General features: G+C 40.2%; 1 protein-coding gene across 2 annotated transcripts in view; it reads left to right on the forward strand.

Annotated features, from left to right (window-relative positions):
- LOC124612806 (probable proline--tRNA ligase, mitochondrial) overlaps window positions 1-18,033 on the forward strand; it is a 124,574-nt gene that overhangs the window by 58,482 nt on the left and 48,059 nt on the right. For both annotated transcript variants that reach the window (XM_047141226.1, XM_047141225.1), the window contains 2 exons: window positions 704-771; window positions 17,215-17,476. In XM_047141226.1, the coding sequence (XP_046997182.1) occupies window positions 704-771; window positions 17,215-17,476 (330 nt within the window). The remainder of the gene's footprint in view (window positions 1-703; window positions 772-17,214; window positions 17,477-18,033) is intronic.

Consider the following 18,033-nt stretch of genomic DNA (forward strand, 5'->3'; position numbering starts at 1 on the left):
TCTACTCTCCTCCTTCTCCTACGGACGCCGACACATCGCCCATGTCTCCTGTTATATCAACTGTACTTGCCGCAACGGGCAGATTGGTGCATGGGGCCCTAGCAGATTCGACCCCTACGTCTCCTGTCATCTCGACCCGTTATCATCGGGGACACTTCCGTCTGTACGGGAAGCCTCCTCCTCGAACCTTTACGGTCAGTCAAACAACGCCTATGGATGTTAGCAATCTACAGGCCACCTCCATCAAGACCAGCGAAAAAATTTCAAAGCGGGGAAAAGTGTTGTGACTCGCCGATCATTCAAAGTGCCGCCGCGCAATTACACGCGTCCTCTACATGTGGCGCTGTCTGCCAGCCATGCAGCAGCCGCGCCACCTAAGCGGCCAGCCAGCCAGCGGCCGCTAGACTTGGACTCAGTGCTCATTCGAATGTGACCGTGTTCACATGTCTTGCTTTGTCAACTTGCTCAGTGACTTATATGTGTTGTGTCCTTTTGAAATATATGTGTTCAACTTGACATTATAACAGAAAGAACATTAACATTTACTTAACCTTTTTAATATGTTTTATCTTTCCATGGCATGATGAGCAGAATTTTTATCTGTCCAATTATATAATATTTTCAAAAATTGATTATTTTTGTTCATATGTCAACTACCTGAAATCTTATTATTTACTAAGAGTCTACTTTTCTTTGTTCTAAGGTAGATGGACCACAGAAGAGCTGCTTACTCTGCAGGATCGACACAACAAGACATATGTACTGAGCCCAGTAGGTAACTTTATTTATTTTTATTTATATAACTCTGTACATATAATTTTGGACACATACTTCATTCCTATGGGCAATGGAGTATAGAGCTTTCTGAAATATAGCAATTATGTTGTGAACATCCCACTTTCTTCGTATATCATGTTATGCTCCCCCCCATGAACCATGGACCTTGCCGTTGGTGGGGAGGCTTGCGTGCCTCAGCGATACAGATAGTCGTCTCCGTAGGTGCAACCACAATGGAGGGGTATCTGTTGAGAGGCCAGACAAACGCGTGGTTCCTGAAGAGGGGCAGCAGCCTTTTCAGTAGTTGCAGGGGCAACAGTCTGGATGATTGACTGATCTGGCCTTGTATCACTAACCAAAACGGCCTTGCTGTGCTGGTACTGCGAACGGTTGAAAGCAAGGGGAAACTACAGCTGTAATTTTTCCCCGAGGGCATGCAGCTTTACTGTATGGTTAATGATGATGGCGTCCTCTTGGGTGAAACATTCCGGAGGTAAAATAGTCCCCCATTCGGATCTCCGGGCGGGGACTACTCATGAGGCCGTCGTTATCAGGAGAAAGAAAACTGGCGTTCTACGGATCGGAGCATGGAATGTCAGATCCCTTAATCGGGCAGGTAGGTTAGAAAATTTGAAAAGGGAAATGGATAGGTCAAAGTTAGATATGGTGGGAATTAGTGAAGTTCAGTGTCAGGAGGATAAAGATTTCTGGTAAGGTGAGTACAGGGTTATAAATACAAATTCAAATAGGGGTAATGCAGGAGTAGGTTTAATAATGAATAAAAAAAATAGGAATGCGGGTAAGCTACTACAAACAGCATAGTGAACGCATTATTGTGGCTGAGATAGACACGAAGCCCAAGCCTACTACAGTAGTACAAGTTTATATGCCAACAAGCTCTGCAGATGACGAAGAAATTGAAGAAACATATGATGAAATAAAAGAAATTATTCAGATAGTGAAGGGAGATGAAAATTTAATAGTCATGAGTAACTGGAATTCGGTAGTAGGAAAAGGGAGAGAAGGAAACGTAGTAGGTGAATATGGATTGGGAGTAAGAAATGAAAGAGGAAGCCACCTGGTAGAATTTTGTGCAGAGCATAACTTAATCATAGCTAACACCTGGTTCAAGAATCATGAAAGAAGGTTGTATACATGGAAGAATCCTGGAGATACTAAAAGGTATTAGATAGATTATATAATGGTAAGACAGAGATTTAGGAACCAGGTTTTAAATTGTAAGACATATCCAGGGGCAGATGTGGACTCTGACCACAATCTATTGGTTATGAACTGCAGATTAAAACTGAAGAAACTGCAAAAAGGTGGGAATTTAAGGAGATGGGACCTGGATAAACTGACTAAGCCAGAGGTTGTACAGAGTTTCAGGGAGAGCATAAGGGAACAAATGGCAGGAATGGGGGAAAGAAATACAGTAGAAGAAGAATGGGTAGCTTTGAAGGATGAAGTAGTGAAGGCAGCTGAGGATCAAGTAGGTAAAAAGACGAGGGCTAGTAGAAATCCTTGGGTAACAGAAGAAATATTGAATTTAATTGATGAAAGGAGAAAATATAAAAATGCAGTAAATGAAGCAGGCAAAAAGGAATACAAACGTCTCAAAAATGAGATCGACAGGAAGTGCAAAATGGCTAAGCAGGGATGGCTAGAGGATAAATGTAGGGATGTAGAGGCTTATCTCACTAGGAGTAAGATAGATACTGCCTACAGGAAATTTAAAGAGACCTTTGGAGAAAAGAAAACCACTTGTATGAATATCAAGAGCTCAGATGGAAACCCAGTTCTAAGTAAAGAAGGGAAAGCAAAACGGTGGAAATAGTATATAGAGGGTCTATACAAGGGCGATGTACTTGAGGACAATATTATGGAAATGGAACATATGATACTGCGTGAAGAGTTCAACAGAGCACTGAAAGACCTGAGTCGAAACAAGGGCCCTGGTGTAGACAACATTCCAATAGAACAACTGATGGCCTTGGGAGAGCCAGTCCTGACAAAACTCTACCATCTGGTGAGCAAGATGTATGAGACAGGCGAAATACCCTCCGACTTCAAGAAGAATATAATAATCCCAATCCCAAAGAAAGCAGGTGTTGACAGATGTGAAAATTACCAAACTATCAGTTTAATAAGCCACGGCTGCAAAATACTAACGCGAATTCTTCACAGACGAATGGAAAAACTAGTAGAAGTCGACCTTGGGGAAGATCAGTTTGGATTCCGTAGAAATATTGGAACACGTGAGGCAATACTGACCCTACGGCTTATCTTAGAAACTAGATTAAGGAAAGGCAAACCTACGTTTCTAGCATTTGTAGACTTAGAGAAAGCTTTTGACAATGTTGACTGGAATACTCTCTTTCAAATTCTGAAGGTGGCAGGGGTAAAATATAGCGAGCGAAAGGCTATTTACAATTTGTATGGAAACCAAATGGCAGTTATAACAGTTGAGAGGCATGAAAGGGAAGCAGTGGTTGGGAAGTTAGTGAGACAGGGTTGTAGCCTCTCCCCGATGTTATTCAATCTGTATATTGAGCAAGCAGTAATGGAAACTAAAGAAAAATTCAGAGTAGGTATTAAAATCCATGGAGAAGAAATAAAAACTTTGAGGTTTGCCGATGACATTGTAATTCTGTCAGAGACAGCAAAGGACTTGGAAGAGCAGTTGAATGGAATGCATGGTGTCTTGAAGGGAGGATATAAGCTGAACATCAACAAAAGCAAAACGAGGATAATGGATTGTAGTCGAATTAAGTCAGGTGATACTGAGGGAATTAGATTAGGAAATGAGACACTTAAAGTAGTAAAGGAGTTTTGGTATTTGGGGAGCAAAATAACTGATGATGGTCAAAGTAGAGAGGATATAAAATGTAGACTGGCAATGGGAAGGAAAGCGTTTCTGAAGAAGAGAAATTTGTTAACATCGAGTGTAGATTTAAGTGTCAGGAAGTCGTTTCTGAAAGTATTTGTATGGAGTGTAGCCATGTATGGAAGTGAAACATGGACGATAAATTGTTTAGACAAGAAGAGAATAGAAGCTTTCGAAATGTGGTGCTACAGAAGAATGCTGAAGATTAGATGGTTAGATCACATAACTAATGAGGAGGTGTTGAATAGGATTGGGGTGAAGAGAAGTTTGTGGCACAACTTGACTAGAAGAAGGGATCGGTTGGTGGGACATGTTCTGAGGCATCAAGGGATCACCAATTTAGTATTGGAGGGCAGCGTGGAGGGTAAAAATTGTAGACGGAGACCAAGAGATGAATACACCAAGCAGATTTAGAAGGATGTAGGTTGCAGTAGGTACTGGGAGATGAAGAAGCTTGCACAGGATAGAGTAGCATGGAGAGCTGCATCAAACCAGTCTCAGGTCTGAAGACCACAACAACAATGTAATTTTATACTGTAGGTCGTCATCTAACTAGCAGGATTAGCCAGTTCTGTGACTGCAGAGAAGCAAACACAAAACATCTCCAATAATAGCTGACATAAAGCACTGTAGCAGCCTAACACACACCCAAGATGATTGGGGCTTTACTTAATTATCTGCTCTTTTTATTGATTATTGTTATAGTGGGAATTACCAAAGATATGTCACATAACTCAAACGGATTGTTTCTTCTTGCAAATAACCCAATTATTCTAAATTCATCTTTTGCATCCTTTCATGTGATGTAGTATAGGTGGTATCTTCTTGTGTCTCCAGCCCTTTTCCAAAATATATCATGACCTCTTGTGATTTTTGAACAGTGTATTTACTATTACTAGCTGAAGTTTGTTGCAGAGCTCAGACAGTCAATTTCCTCCCTGTTTCAATCTTAATCTGTGAATACAGTTCGTATGCCCATAATTGTGATTGATAAATGTTGTCATCCCCCCCATGAACCATGGACCTACCCGTTTGTGGGGAGGCTTGCGCGCCTCAGCGATACAGATAGCCGTACCATAGGTGCAACCACAACGGAGGGGTATCTGTTGAGAGGCCAGACAAACGTGTGGTTCCTGAAGAGGGGCAGCAGCCTTTTCAGTAGTTGCAAGGGCAACAGTCTGGATGATTGACTGATCTGGCCTTGTAACAATAACCAAAACGGCCTTGCTGTGCTGGTACTGCGAACAGCTGAAAGCAAGGGGAAACTACAGCCGTAATTTTTCCCGAGAGCATGCAGCTTTACTGTATGATTAAATGATGAAGACGTCCTCTTGGGTAAAATATTCCGGAGGTAAAATAGTCCCCCATTCGGATCTCCGGGCGGGGACCACTCAAGAGGATGTCGTTATCAGGAGAAAGAAAACTGGCGTTCTACGGATCAGAGCGTGGAATGTCAGATCCCTTAATCGGGCAGGTAGGTTAGAAAATTTAAAAAGGGAAATGGATAGGTTAAAGTTAGATATAGTGGGAATTAGTGAAGTTCGGTGGCAGGAGGAACAAGACTTCTGGTCAGGTGACTACAGGGTTATAAACACAAAGTCAAATAGGGGTAATGCAGGAGTAGGTTTAATAATGAATAGGAAAATAGGAATGCGGGTAAGCTACTACAAACAGCATAGTGAACGCATTATTGTGGCCAAGATAGATACGAGGCCCACACCTACTACAGTAGTACAAGTTTATATGCCAACTAGCTCTGCAGATGACGAAGAAATTGAAGAAATGTATGATGAAATAGAAGAAATTATTCAGATTGTGAAGGGAGATGAAAATTTAATAGTCATGGGTGACTGGAATTCGAGTGTAGGAAAAGGGAGAGAAGGAAACATAGTAGGTGAATATGGATTGGGGCTAAGAAATGAAAGAGGAAGCCGCCTAGTAGAATTTTGCACAGAGCACAACATAATCATAGCTAACACTTGGTTTTTAGAATCATGAAAGAAGTTTGTATACATGGAAGAACCCTGGAGATACTAAAAGGTATCAGATAGATTATATAATGGTAAGACAGAGATTTAGGAACCAGGTTTTAAATTGTAAGACATTTCCAGGGGCAGATGCGGACTCTGACCACAATCTGTTGGTTATGACCTGTAGATTAAAACTGAAGAAACTGCAAAAAGGTGGGAATTTAAGGAGATGGGACCTGGATAAACTGAAAGAACCAGAGGTTGTACAGAGTTTCAGGGAGAGCATAAGGGAACACCTGACAGGAATGGGGGAAAGAAATACAGTAGAAGAAGAATGGGTAGCTTTGAGGGATGAAGTAGCGAAGGCAGCAGAGGATCAAGTAGGTAAAAAGACGAGGGCTAGTAGAAATCCTTGGGCAACAGAAGAAATATTGAATTTAATTGATGAAAGGAGAAAATATAAAAATGCAGTAAATGAAGCAGGCAAAAGGGAATACAAACGTCTCAAAAATGAGATCGACAGGAAGTGCAAAATGGCTAAGCAGGGATGGCTAGAGGACAAATGTAAGGATGTAGAGGCTTGTCTCACTAGGGGTAAGATAGATACTGCCTACAGGAAAATTAGAGAGACCTTTGGAGATAAGAGAACCACTTGTATGAATATCAAGAGCTCAGATGGAAACCCAGTTCTAAGCAAAGAAGACAAAGCAGAAAGGTGGAAGGAGTATATAGAGGGTCTATACAAGGGCGATGTACTTGAGGACAATATTATGGAAATGGAAGAGGATGTAGATGAAGATGAAATGGGAGATATGATACTGCGTGAAGAGTTTGACAGAGCACTGAAAGACCTGAGTCGAAACAAGGCCCCCAGAGTAGACGACATTCCATTGGAACTACTGCCAATCTTGGGAGAGCCAGTCCTGACAAAACTCTACCATCTGGTGAGCAAGATGTATGAAACAGGTGAAATACCCTCAGACTTCAAGAAGAATATAATAATTCCAATCCCAAAGAAAGCAGGTGTTGACAGATGTGAAAATTACCAAACTATCAGTTTAATAAGTCACAGCTGCAAAATACTAACACGAATTCTTTACAGACGAATGGAAAAACTAGTAGAAGCCGACCTCGGGGAAGATCAGTTTGGATTCCGTAGAAACACTGTAACACGTGAGGCAATACTCACCTTACGACTAATCTTAGAAGAAAGATTAAGGAAAGGCAAACCTACGTTTCTAGCATTTGTAGACTTAGAGAAAGCTTTTGACAATGTTGACTGGAATACTCTCTTTCAAATTCTAAAGGTGGCAGGGGTAAAATACAGGGAGTGAAAGGCTATTTACAATTTGTACAGAAACCAGATGGCAGTTATAAGAGTCGAGGGACATGAAAGGGAAGCAGTGGTTGGGAAGGGAGTAAGACAGGGTTGTAGCCTCTCCCCGATGTTTTTCAATCTGTATATTGAGCAAGCAGTAAAGGAAACAAAAGAAAAATTTGGAGTAGGTATTAAAAATTCATGGAGAAGAAATAAAAACTTTGAGGTTCGCCAATGACATTGTAATTCTGTCAGAGACAGCAAAGGACTTGGAAGAGCAGTTGAATGGAATGGACAGTGTCTTGAAAGGAGGATATAAGATGAACATCAACAAAAGCAAAACAAGGATAATGGAAAGTAATCTAATTAAGTCGGGTGATGCTGAGGGAATTAGATTAGGAAATGAGACACTTAAAGTAGTAAAGGAGTTTTGCTATTTGGGGAGCAAAATAACTGATGATGGATGAAGTAGAGAGGATATAAAATGTAGACTGGCAAGGGCAAGGAAAGCATTTCTGAAGAAGAGAAATTTGTTAACATCGAGTATAGATTTAAGTGTCAGGAAGTCGTTTCTGAAAGTATTTGTATGGAGTGTAGCCATGTATGGAAGTGAAACATGGACAATAAATAGTTTGGACAAGAAGAGAATAGAAGCTTTCGAAATGTGGTGCTACAGAAGAATGCTGAAGATTAGATGGGTAGATCACATAACTACTGAGGAAGTATGGAATAGGGTTGGGGAGAAGAGAAGTTTGTGGCACAACTTGACCAGAAGAAGGGATCGGTTGGTAGGACATGTTCTGAGGCATCAAGGGATCACCAATTTAGTATTGGAGGGCAGCGTGGAGGGTAAAAATCCTAGAGGGAGACCAAGAGGTGAATACACTAAGCAGATTCAGAAGGATGTAGGTTGCAGTAGTTACTGGGAGATGAAAAAGCTTGCAGAGGATAGAGTAGCATGGAGAGCTGCATCAAACCAGTCTCAGGACTGAAGACCACAACAACAACAACAAATGTGGTCATGTCAGTTGCTGAATGGGGGTGGAAGGTTGCTTCCCACTATTTGATCATCCCCAAACCCATATCCTCCCCTAACTCTGTCTTCTGTTCCTTCCTCTCCTATAGTGTTCCAAATCGCCATGATCATTAGATTCTTGTCTTCTTCTTATATTGCAGGGGGCCAAGGGGAGACACCTGTGTGTGGTCAGGATGGTGGAGGAGAGCATGTGAAGCATCCTCCACACTATTAAAACAGTGTTAAGAGTTCAGTCATTGTATTCATTATGTTTGCAACTCAGTGCTTTCCACAGCAGCCTTGGATGAAGTCCCATTCAGCTACTCATAGGATTCCTGCTGATGTCTGTTTAGCATGGCTGCTGTTTGGTAGGCTGCAGCTGTTGCAACAGTGCAAATATAGTACAAATATTCGTTTTCACACTGGTTGTTGGAGTGTACTCTATTCCACTCTGAATTCTGTGGTGTCCCTCGATGACCCATCAGTGATCTACTGAGTGTCAAGAGCCGTGTGGTCGATTGATCTCCTCCCTACTAATATGGTAGAGCTCAGAACCCAGAGGTGCCTGTGTGATGAACAGGCTCTCACCTCTGGCTTCTGCTACAATGCTGGTACAATCAGCATTTTGTGATGTGGTGGTCATGAAAGACAGTTAAGTCCCTCCATCAATACATGGTAGGCAGTTAACTGCAAGAAGTTCACCAAGTATAGTTCAGCTTCTCGAAAACATCTTTGGCTAGTTCATGGGAGGTGCTGGAACATCTAGGACACAGGTTCAGTACTCTATTCTAATCACAGAACTGAATGCTATTCCTGTGAATGCCATCAATCCCAGTAATCAACTCCCTTGAGAGCTGAAAATCCAGGGTATTTGAAGGGATTAGCATGGGAGTATACGTATGCGTCTTGCTTATTCTCTGTTGTCAGTAATCCTTGTTCTGCTACTTTCACTTAAGTTACAGCCTGTTAATTATTTCATTAGGCTCTCTCTATGCATCCTTGTGTAGAAGACATGTCTCTCCCCTTCAGCTCTAGTTTTCTGTCTCTGTCATCTTTCTGCTGAATGTGTACTAAGTATCTGGCAGCTTGTGACTGTACTGAAATGTGTATCTAGGTATGAGCCACTTGTGACGTTATTGGTTCACTACCACTTCAGTCTCTGTTTTAATTCTGCATGGTACTGACTGTGGTATTGCAAATGATTTTTTAACAAAAAATTCTAATTCCTTTCCTTTACTATTCTCTTCTTCTTTTTTCTCTCCATTCATCTTCTGATTGTAACATCAGCATGTATACTTGAGATATAGTTTTAAGCATATGTACCAATGAGAATAATGCAGTCAATGAACTACTCATAGTATCTAACACTTTGTTCTTCTTCCTTATTCATAATGAATCCAACTACTGTCACATCATTTTTTGCTGCTATTGATATTACCGCCTAATCATATAGCCAGCAATCCTTATCTTCTTTCCATTACACTTCACTAACTCCTACTATATCTAGATGGAATGTTTGGGTTCCCTTTCAAAATTTTCTAATTTCCCTACCACATTCAGACTTGTGACTTCCCATGCTCTGATGCATAATGTTCCCCTTTTGTTGGTTTTCCAATGTTCTCTCATGGTCAGCTCTTCCTTGGCAGTCCCCTCTCAGAGATCTGAACAGAGGACCAATCCAAAAGATTTCTCTAATGGAGAGATCATCATGACGCTTTTTTCAGTTACAGGCCACATTTCCTGTGGGTACATATAGTAGTAGTACCTTTAATGCAATGATTTCTTTTGTGATTTGCTCTTCTATGACAACAGTTAATTATTACTCTTGCATACATATGCTGCAACATGAAACAAAAGTCAATAAGCTCACAATAAAATAAAATAAAATAATTGTCCTAAGCCACAAAGAAATTAAAGAATTAGTACAATTAATTCACTGTGCATTCAGGTTAAACTGAATACAGAAAAGTTGCCAGTTGGTAACATAGGTGTGGCAGTACTGATAGGTGATGGTGGAAATCACTACAGTAGTAGTTGGTTTGCTTGGCTGAGTAGCCAGTCAGTAGGTGCTGAAGTGTAACTTTCTCTACAGAAATCTCACACAGGGATAGTCAACTTGCACAACAGTAAGAGCAGTCTGATTCATTACCTGGCAAAGTCAGTAAATATAGCATTGCCGTCTAGGAAACTGAACTTTGTGTTCTGCCTTACGGCAGGTCTTGTCATGGGGAAAGCCTCTTCAGAGAGGTCCACTGCTTGAGCACCTAGGGAAGTGATTCCAGTGGTGGTTTCCTGTTACCTTCCATTGATGATGATGAAATGATAATGAGGACAACACAACACCCAGTCGCAGAGCGGAGAAAATCTCAGACCCAGCCGGGAATCAAACCCCGGCCCCTTGGTGTGGTCGTCTAGGAAACCACCAGTAAAGATCAGTGTACAGTGTTGGGAGGTGCTGTGTTTTCCTTGCTGGTAGCGTCCTTGCCAATCATAAATGTAATGATATTTGTCAGTAGTTCTGAATATTCTGTCAGTACATCCAGTAGGGTTTACAAGAGTTTCCATTGCCTTCTGTATCCTCATGCCATTGATCATTGCTGATTCTGCCACCTTTATGGGCAGTTACCCACCTGAAGAGCAAGAAAATGCCCTGAATACTGTAACACATCCCTGCTCTAATTATATTGTACCATAACAAAGTTCAAAATAGTTTGTTCATTGCAGTGAACATGTGATGCTACATTTGTAGTTGATACTTAGTTGATGTTTAATCTGAGTGCTTGTTGTTGGAGAGATCCTTGCATTTAAATTTTTCAGTTCAGAGATATTAACTGCTTCTTTAAAATAAGCATTCAAACTCCACTGTTTGACCACTCTTTGCCATTTATTCACAAAATAACTTTTGAACATAGAGAGAGTAGAGCTTCCACTTTCACAACATTTTCCAAACTTTTACAACTCCTTGTGACTGATTTGTGAATTAACTTGTAGACATAGCATACTACATCAACTCCATACCATACTCTTCTGCAATGTATTGGTTTGGTGGGCACAGCTACCAAAGTATAAATATATTCTTAATAGTATAGACCAGTACATTCATTATTGAATAACATTGTCCTTTGTATAATCTATGACCAATTTGTAACAAATTGGGGTTTGTAATTTAGTTACTGTAGCAGATTTTCTAATTAACATTTTGTGGTATATCTAGTTTTCCCTTAAAAGGAGTAGCCCTATATATTATCTGAATTTATCATAAATTAACTCTCTTTTCAAGTTTGCTAACAACTATAATTAGCAACAAAATATTTTAGGAAACTAGTAACTTTTACCACAGTTTTTTGTGTTGCTTTAATGGAAATCTCATTTTGTGTATCTGCGTCAATTCTTATAGGGAATTAGCAACTTTTTAGCTGTAAAGATTAAAAGATAATCAGCAGGAATAACTTAAAGTCCTTTGTTCACTGCCTTGTAATGTATAGCACCAGCCAAAATGCAGCCCCACCCTGACTACTTTCAAACAATTGACAGCTGCTGCAAATCGGTGTGTTGGAAGAACTTCCAAGAGTTGTGTACCTGTGATACCTGTGCCAGAGGTACCTCAGGTACTTTCCTCTCCTGTAGATTCTGTCTCCTCTGCAGAAAGGACAGGACCTGTCCTTACCCGTGCACTTGACTGCAAGTGGCATGTCAATGGTGGATCTAGGCATCCTGTACAGGGTGGATGGGCACTGGGAGGGCTCAGGCTGTTGTACCGATCCCCCTAACCAACAAGTTTGAGGTGCTGTCTTCCACTGAAACTGAAACTGACCCAGTAGGACTCACTTCACCTGTTGTGGGGAAATCTCCTTTGCCCAGTGACACGAGGAGGCAAACGCAAAATCGTTGACAGTTCAAATGTACAGCAAATGATGGTACCCCTTATGGAAATGGCAGCAAGGGCTGGTAAGGACACCAGGTGCACTTAGTGTGTATGCCTGGGGGCCTCATTCAACATGTTGAAGAGGCTATTTCGGCAGCCATAGAGGAAACAGGTTGCAACCAACAGCAGATTGTGGTGCACATTGAAACAAATGATGCTTGTCGTCTGGGCTCCGAAGTCATTCTTGGATCATTCCAGTGACTGGCAGAGAAGGTTGAGAAGACCATCCTTGTGCATGGAGTTTCAACAAAGCTCACAATTTGCAGCATTGTCACCAAAACTGATCATAGCCCATTGGTTCTGAGTCAAATGGAAGGACTGAACCAGAGGCTTCAAAAGTTCTGTGACAAGCTGGGGTGCAGATTCCTGCACTTGCTCCATAGGGTTGAGAACCATACGGTCCCCCTAAATAGGCTAGGTGTGCACTACACATCAGAGGCTGCTACTCATGTAGCTGACTGTGTGTGGGGTGCAGAAAAGGATTTTTTAGATTAGGCGACCCTCCATCCAATCCATATAATGATGGCTGTAGAAGAATCAGTGTAAGATAAAAAAAAATACCTCCAACAGGTGGTAGTGTTAAAATCCTAATGATAAACTGCCAAGGCATTCACAACAAAATGCCAGAGTTTGAAGTGCTCATGAAAAGCAGTGGAGGTCACATAATACTAGGTGCAGAAAGCTGGTTCAAACCTAAAATTGACAGCAGTGAGATTTTTGGGGAAAATTTAAGTGTATAGGCAAATGGGTAATGGAAGTGGTGTACTTGTTGCAGTAGACAAAAAACTCAAATGCACCAAGATGGAAATTGAAGCTGCATGTGAGATAGTTTGGGCAAGACTCAGTATCAGGTGTGGGCATAAAATGATAATTGGATCCTTTTACCACCCACCAGACTCATCTCCTGATGTAACTGAAAACTTCAGAGAAAACCTCTGTTCACTTGTAAGGAAGTTCCCCAATCATACTGTAGTCATCAGTGGAGACTTTAATCATCCAACAATTATCTGGGAAAATTACAGTTTAGTTAGTTGTGGTTTTAATAAGACATCTTGTGAAACATTACTAAATGCCTTCTCTGAAAACTACCTAGAACAGATAGTTAGGGACCCTACTCATAATGGAGATATATTGAATCTAATGGCAACAAATAGACCTGACCTGTTTGAGGACATCCATTTCAAAATGATTACCAAAGTACAAAGGACAACCAAAACAATAAAAAGCTATATATGTTCAGTAAACAAGATAAAAAATCAGTAATGTTATATCTCAATGAGGAACTTAGAACATTCAGCACAGGTTAGGAGTATGTAGAGGAACTCTGGCTCAGATTTAAAAGAATAGTTGACCGTGCACTTGATAGATATGTACACAGTAGAACAGTTCATCATAGGAGGGAACCTCCATTGTATACAGTCACTGTAAAGAAACTTCTAAAGCAACAGATATTACTGCATAATAGATGTAAAACAAAACATACATCTATAGATAGAGAGATGCTGAATGAAACACATTCAGCTGTCAAGAGACCAATTCGTGATGCCTTCAGTGACTACTGTAGCAGAATATTGTCAAATTACATTTCACAAAATCCAAATAAATTCTGGTCATATGTAAAAGCTGCTAGTGGCACCAAAGTTAGTGCCCAGTTCCTAGCGAATGAGACAAGAACTGAAATTGAGGGTAGCAAAGCGAAAGCTGAAAGGCTTGATTCTGTTTGCAAATGATCCTTTACAAATAAAAACCCAAGAGAATTGCCCCTATTTAATCCTTGTCCACTGAAAAGATTAATGAAATAAGTATTAGTGTCAGTGGTGTTGAGAAGTAGCTGAAATTGTTAGAACTGAACAAAGCTCCAGGCCCTGATGAAATCCCTGTCAGATTCTACACTGAATTTGGAGCTGAATTAGCCCTTCTTCTCACTACAATCCATCGTAGATCTCTCAAACAAAAACCCATCCCAGTTCTTGAAAAAAGTTACGGGTCACACACATCTACAAGAATGGTAGTAGAACCGATCCACAAAACTACCGTCCAATATCCTTGACATCGATTTGTTGTAGAATCTTTGGACATATTCCCAGCTCAAACATAATGAGGTATCTTGAACAAAATGACCTCCTCAGTGCAAACCAGCATGATTTTCTAAAACATCAATCATGAGAAACTGAACTCGAACTTTTCTCACATGACATACTGAAAGCTTTAGATCAAGGCAACCAGGTAGATGCAGTGTTTCTTGATTTCTGAAAAGCATTTGAGTCAGTACTGCACCTACACTTATTGTCAAAAGTATGATCCTATTGTGTATCAAATGAAATTTGTGACTCGACTTAGGACTTTCTGATAGGGAGGACACAGCATATTATCTTGGATTGAGAGTTATCATCAAACGTAGAAGCAACTTCAGGTGTGCCACAGGGAAGTATGTTGGTATGCTTGCTGTTCATGTTGCATGTTAATGACCTTGCAGACAATATTAATAGTAAAATCAGGCTCCTTGCAGATGATGCACTTATCTATAAGGAAGTACTATCTGAAAGAGGCTGCATAAATATTCAGTCAAATCTTGATAAGATTTCAACATGGTGGAGAGACTGGCAACTTGCTCTAAATGTTCAAAGATCTAAAACTGTGCACTCCGCAAAAAAAGGTAGTATCCTATGACTATAACATCAATGAGTCACTTTTCAAATTGGCCAACTCATACAAGTACCTGAGATATGAAATGGAACGATCACATAGGGTCAGTCATGGGTAAAGCAAGTGGCAGACTTCGGTGTATTGGTAGAATACTGGGGAAGTGCATTCGGTCTACAGTAGAGATTGCTTACAAATCAGTCATGTGTCCCATCCTAGAATATTACTCAAGTGTGTGGTACCCATACCAGATAGGACTAACAGGGGATATTGAATGTCTACAGAGAAGGGAAGCACAAATTGCCATAGGTTTGTTTAAACCATGGGAGAGTGTAACAGAGATACTAAAGGAACTGAAATGACAGACTCTTGAAGGCAGATGTAAACTATCCCAAGAAAGTCTATTAATAAAGTTTCAAGAACTGGCTTTAAATGATTACTCCCTATATATCGCTCACACATGGATCGTGAGGATAAGTTTAGAATAATTACTGCATGCACAAAGGTATTCAAACCATCATTCTTCCCATGCTCCATACATGAATGGAACAGGAAGAAACCCTAATAACTGGTACAATGGGACATACCCTCCGGCATGCACTTCACAGTAGTCTGCAGAATATAGATGTAGATATAGATTCTGTCTGTTCCAGAGCTTTTCTTGAAAGTATTTCTGGGCCCATTCTTTTAACATGGCCAAACCATTTAAGCCTATTTTTCTCTTAGTTTCGTTTAGGGAATTAACCTAAAGGTTGTTTCAGTGTTTCATATTGTTTCATTCTTTATCCTGTCTCTTCTTGTATTACCCAGGATCCTTGCAGAAAGTACAATTAAAAACAGTAATTATCTAGACACACCATCATGTGCATGACAAAGCATAATTACAATTTCTCTAGTGAAACATAATAAATTTGCACTCTTTCAAATCAAAATTTACATTGTAAGTGTTTGAATAATTAATTTCATAAACTGTTCTTTAAACATAATTATATTATAATTTCACTTCCTATTGTAGTGGTTTCTTATGACAATTCATAATATTTTGTATAAATGGCTTTGTTCCAGTTTGTACTGAGAATGACAAATATACACTATGTAGCATTGCACACATTATTTTATAAAGATTGGTCATAGATTGCGAGTTAAAATGCAAAAGTATATCCAATGTACATAATGGAATTGGCTGAATCGGTTCATATTCCAAACCAATTTATTGTGTTCTACAATACTTCACCCTCAATCTGTTCCATTACAACTTTTATCTTCTCTGTTTGACAAAGCTGTTGGCATATAGAGGGTGATTGCTTATAATAGAATCTTTGACCAGCACTGATGATGAATTTTATTCAGAATCTAAACAGTGTTGTTGATTGAACCCAGGGCCATGACATTTTGATTAAGGGTCAAAAATGCTATCCCTAGATTACTGTTGCCATGACAATCAGCTTAGCAGACACAAAACCTACATATTGGACTCAATGTAAGTCTTTTATGTGGTGTCTCCTTCCCTCCCCAACACCATTCCACTGAAATACTATAGTTGACTCAGCCCCTCAGTATTTTATTCCAGGCAGCAATCACAAGTGTACCTACTTACGTTTAAATTTCTCCAAACATTCCACCATTGCCTCCACCACCACAATTCCTAAGCTGTGGGGTGCTACAGTGTTTTTTACTTTCACAGCATACATGTTTGGTTAAAATTGTTCCAGTTCTTACACAAAATCCTGTGACTTTTTTATCAATATGACTCCCTTGTCACCATCACCCACCCTACACCACTGCCACCTACCACTCCCACCTATCTTACTCCACTGCCACCTACCCTACCCAACTACCACCCAACCTACTTCACTGCCATCCAGCCTACTCCACTGTCACTCACCCTACTCCATCACCCCCACTCTATGCCACTGCCACCCACCATACCACCTGCCACCCATCCTACTCCACTGCCACCCACCCCACTCCACTGCTGCTCACCCACCACCTACCCTATCCACTGCAACCCACCCAACTCCACCGTCACTCACTCTACTCCATCACTACCCACTCTAAGTCACCTCCACCCACCCTACGCTGCTGCCACCCATCCTACTCCAACACCACCCATCCTACTCCACCGCTACCCACCCTACACCACTACTATCGAACCTACTCTAACACCATGCACCCTCCTACACACTATTCCAAATTACTCCACCCTATCACACCCTAATCCACCCCAGCCCATCTTAATTCATCACATCACTCCTCTGCACCACAGTGCACCACACCCCACTCTGTCCTATCACGCTGCTCCCCAACCCACCATTCTCCACCTGATCACATCTCAATCTTTTCCATCACACCACATCCCACCTAACCCACTACCATGTTAATAAATTCTCCGTTCCAAAGAAAAGATTATGATACTGCCATGAACTAAATGAAATTTGTAAATTACATCTTTGTTCTTGAGCTAGGGGGTGTTGTTTGCAATCAGCTGTAGCAATTAAATTGAAAAGCCTCTTTGGCCGAAAAAAATTGTGATATACCTACCAGCAAGACACTGAAAAGAAATGTTCTCACTATGTCAATAAACTAACTTTTATGTGTGGGTTCCAAACATTTAATAAATCATTTTGTTATTCTTGTGATTTCATTTTTGATTGATACCCCTTTCTGTTTCTTTTCAAGACACATGAAGAAGCAGTTACTGACCTGATAGCATCTGTACCACAATTATCACATCACCATTTCCCACTCTTATTGTATCAGATAGGAAGTAAGTTCCGAGATGAAATGAAACCACGGTTTGGTCTAATGAGAGCAAGAGAGTTTATTATGAAAGACTTGTACTCGTTTGATACCTCAGTTGAAAATGCAGAAGTCACATATGACACTGTAACTACAGCTTACAGCAACATCTTTAAGGAAATAGGGATTGAATGTATGAAAGGTAAGTTATCATTGTTGTTCTATATCTAACTAGTCTTTCTTATTCAAAGCTCAAATATTTTAGTAATACCTACAGCTAATTTCAATATGTACCAATGGTTTTAGATATTTTCAAGATGTTACATCGTTAACCAAAACTTTACCATTTGGTAAATTTTCAGCTTGTGGCTGCATAAAAGATGGGCAAAGAATTATTCAACATGATGATATATAGTTCACACAATATTTTTATCATCAAAGTATTGATCACACAAGTCTAACAGCACATTTTAATGGTTAAACCAGAACTCAGTCATTGAATTACAAAATTCATTACAGCATCATATGTATTCCGACATATCATAATGAAATTCTGGTTTAATGAATTTTTATTTTAAAGAACTGAAAAACAAAATAAAAAGGATACACAAATTAGATGATAAAACAGTGCTGGCAGATACATGAATGATTACATGATGAGGAATAATCCATGTTTTCAAAATAATGACACAGTGAAACAAGTTATCATACTTGAATGCATCCACAATGAGAAATTTGTTGATTAATAAGATTATGATA

The sequence above is a fragment of the Schistocerca americana genome, chromosome 4, assembly GCF_021461395.2.
Source record: "Schistocerca americana isolate TAMUIC-IGC-003095 chromosome 4, iqSchAmer2.1, whole genome shotgun sequence".
Classification (NCBI taxonomy): Eukaryota; Metazoa; Arthropoda; class Insecta; order Orthoptera; family Acrididae; genus Schistocerca; species Schistocerca americana.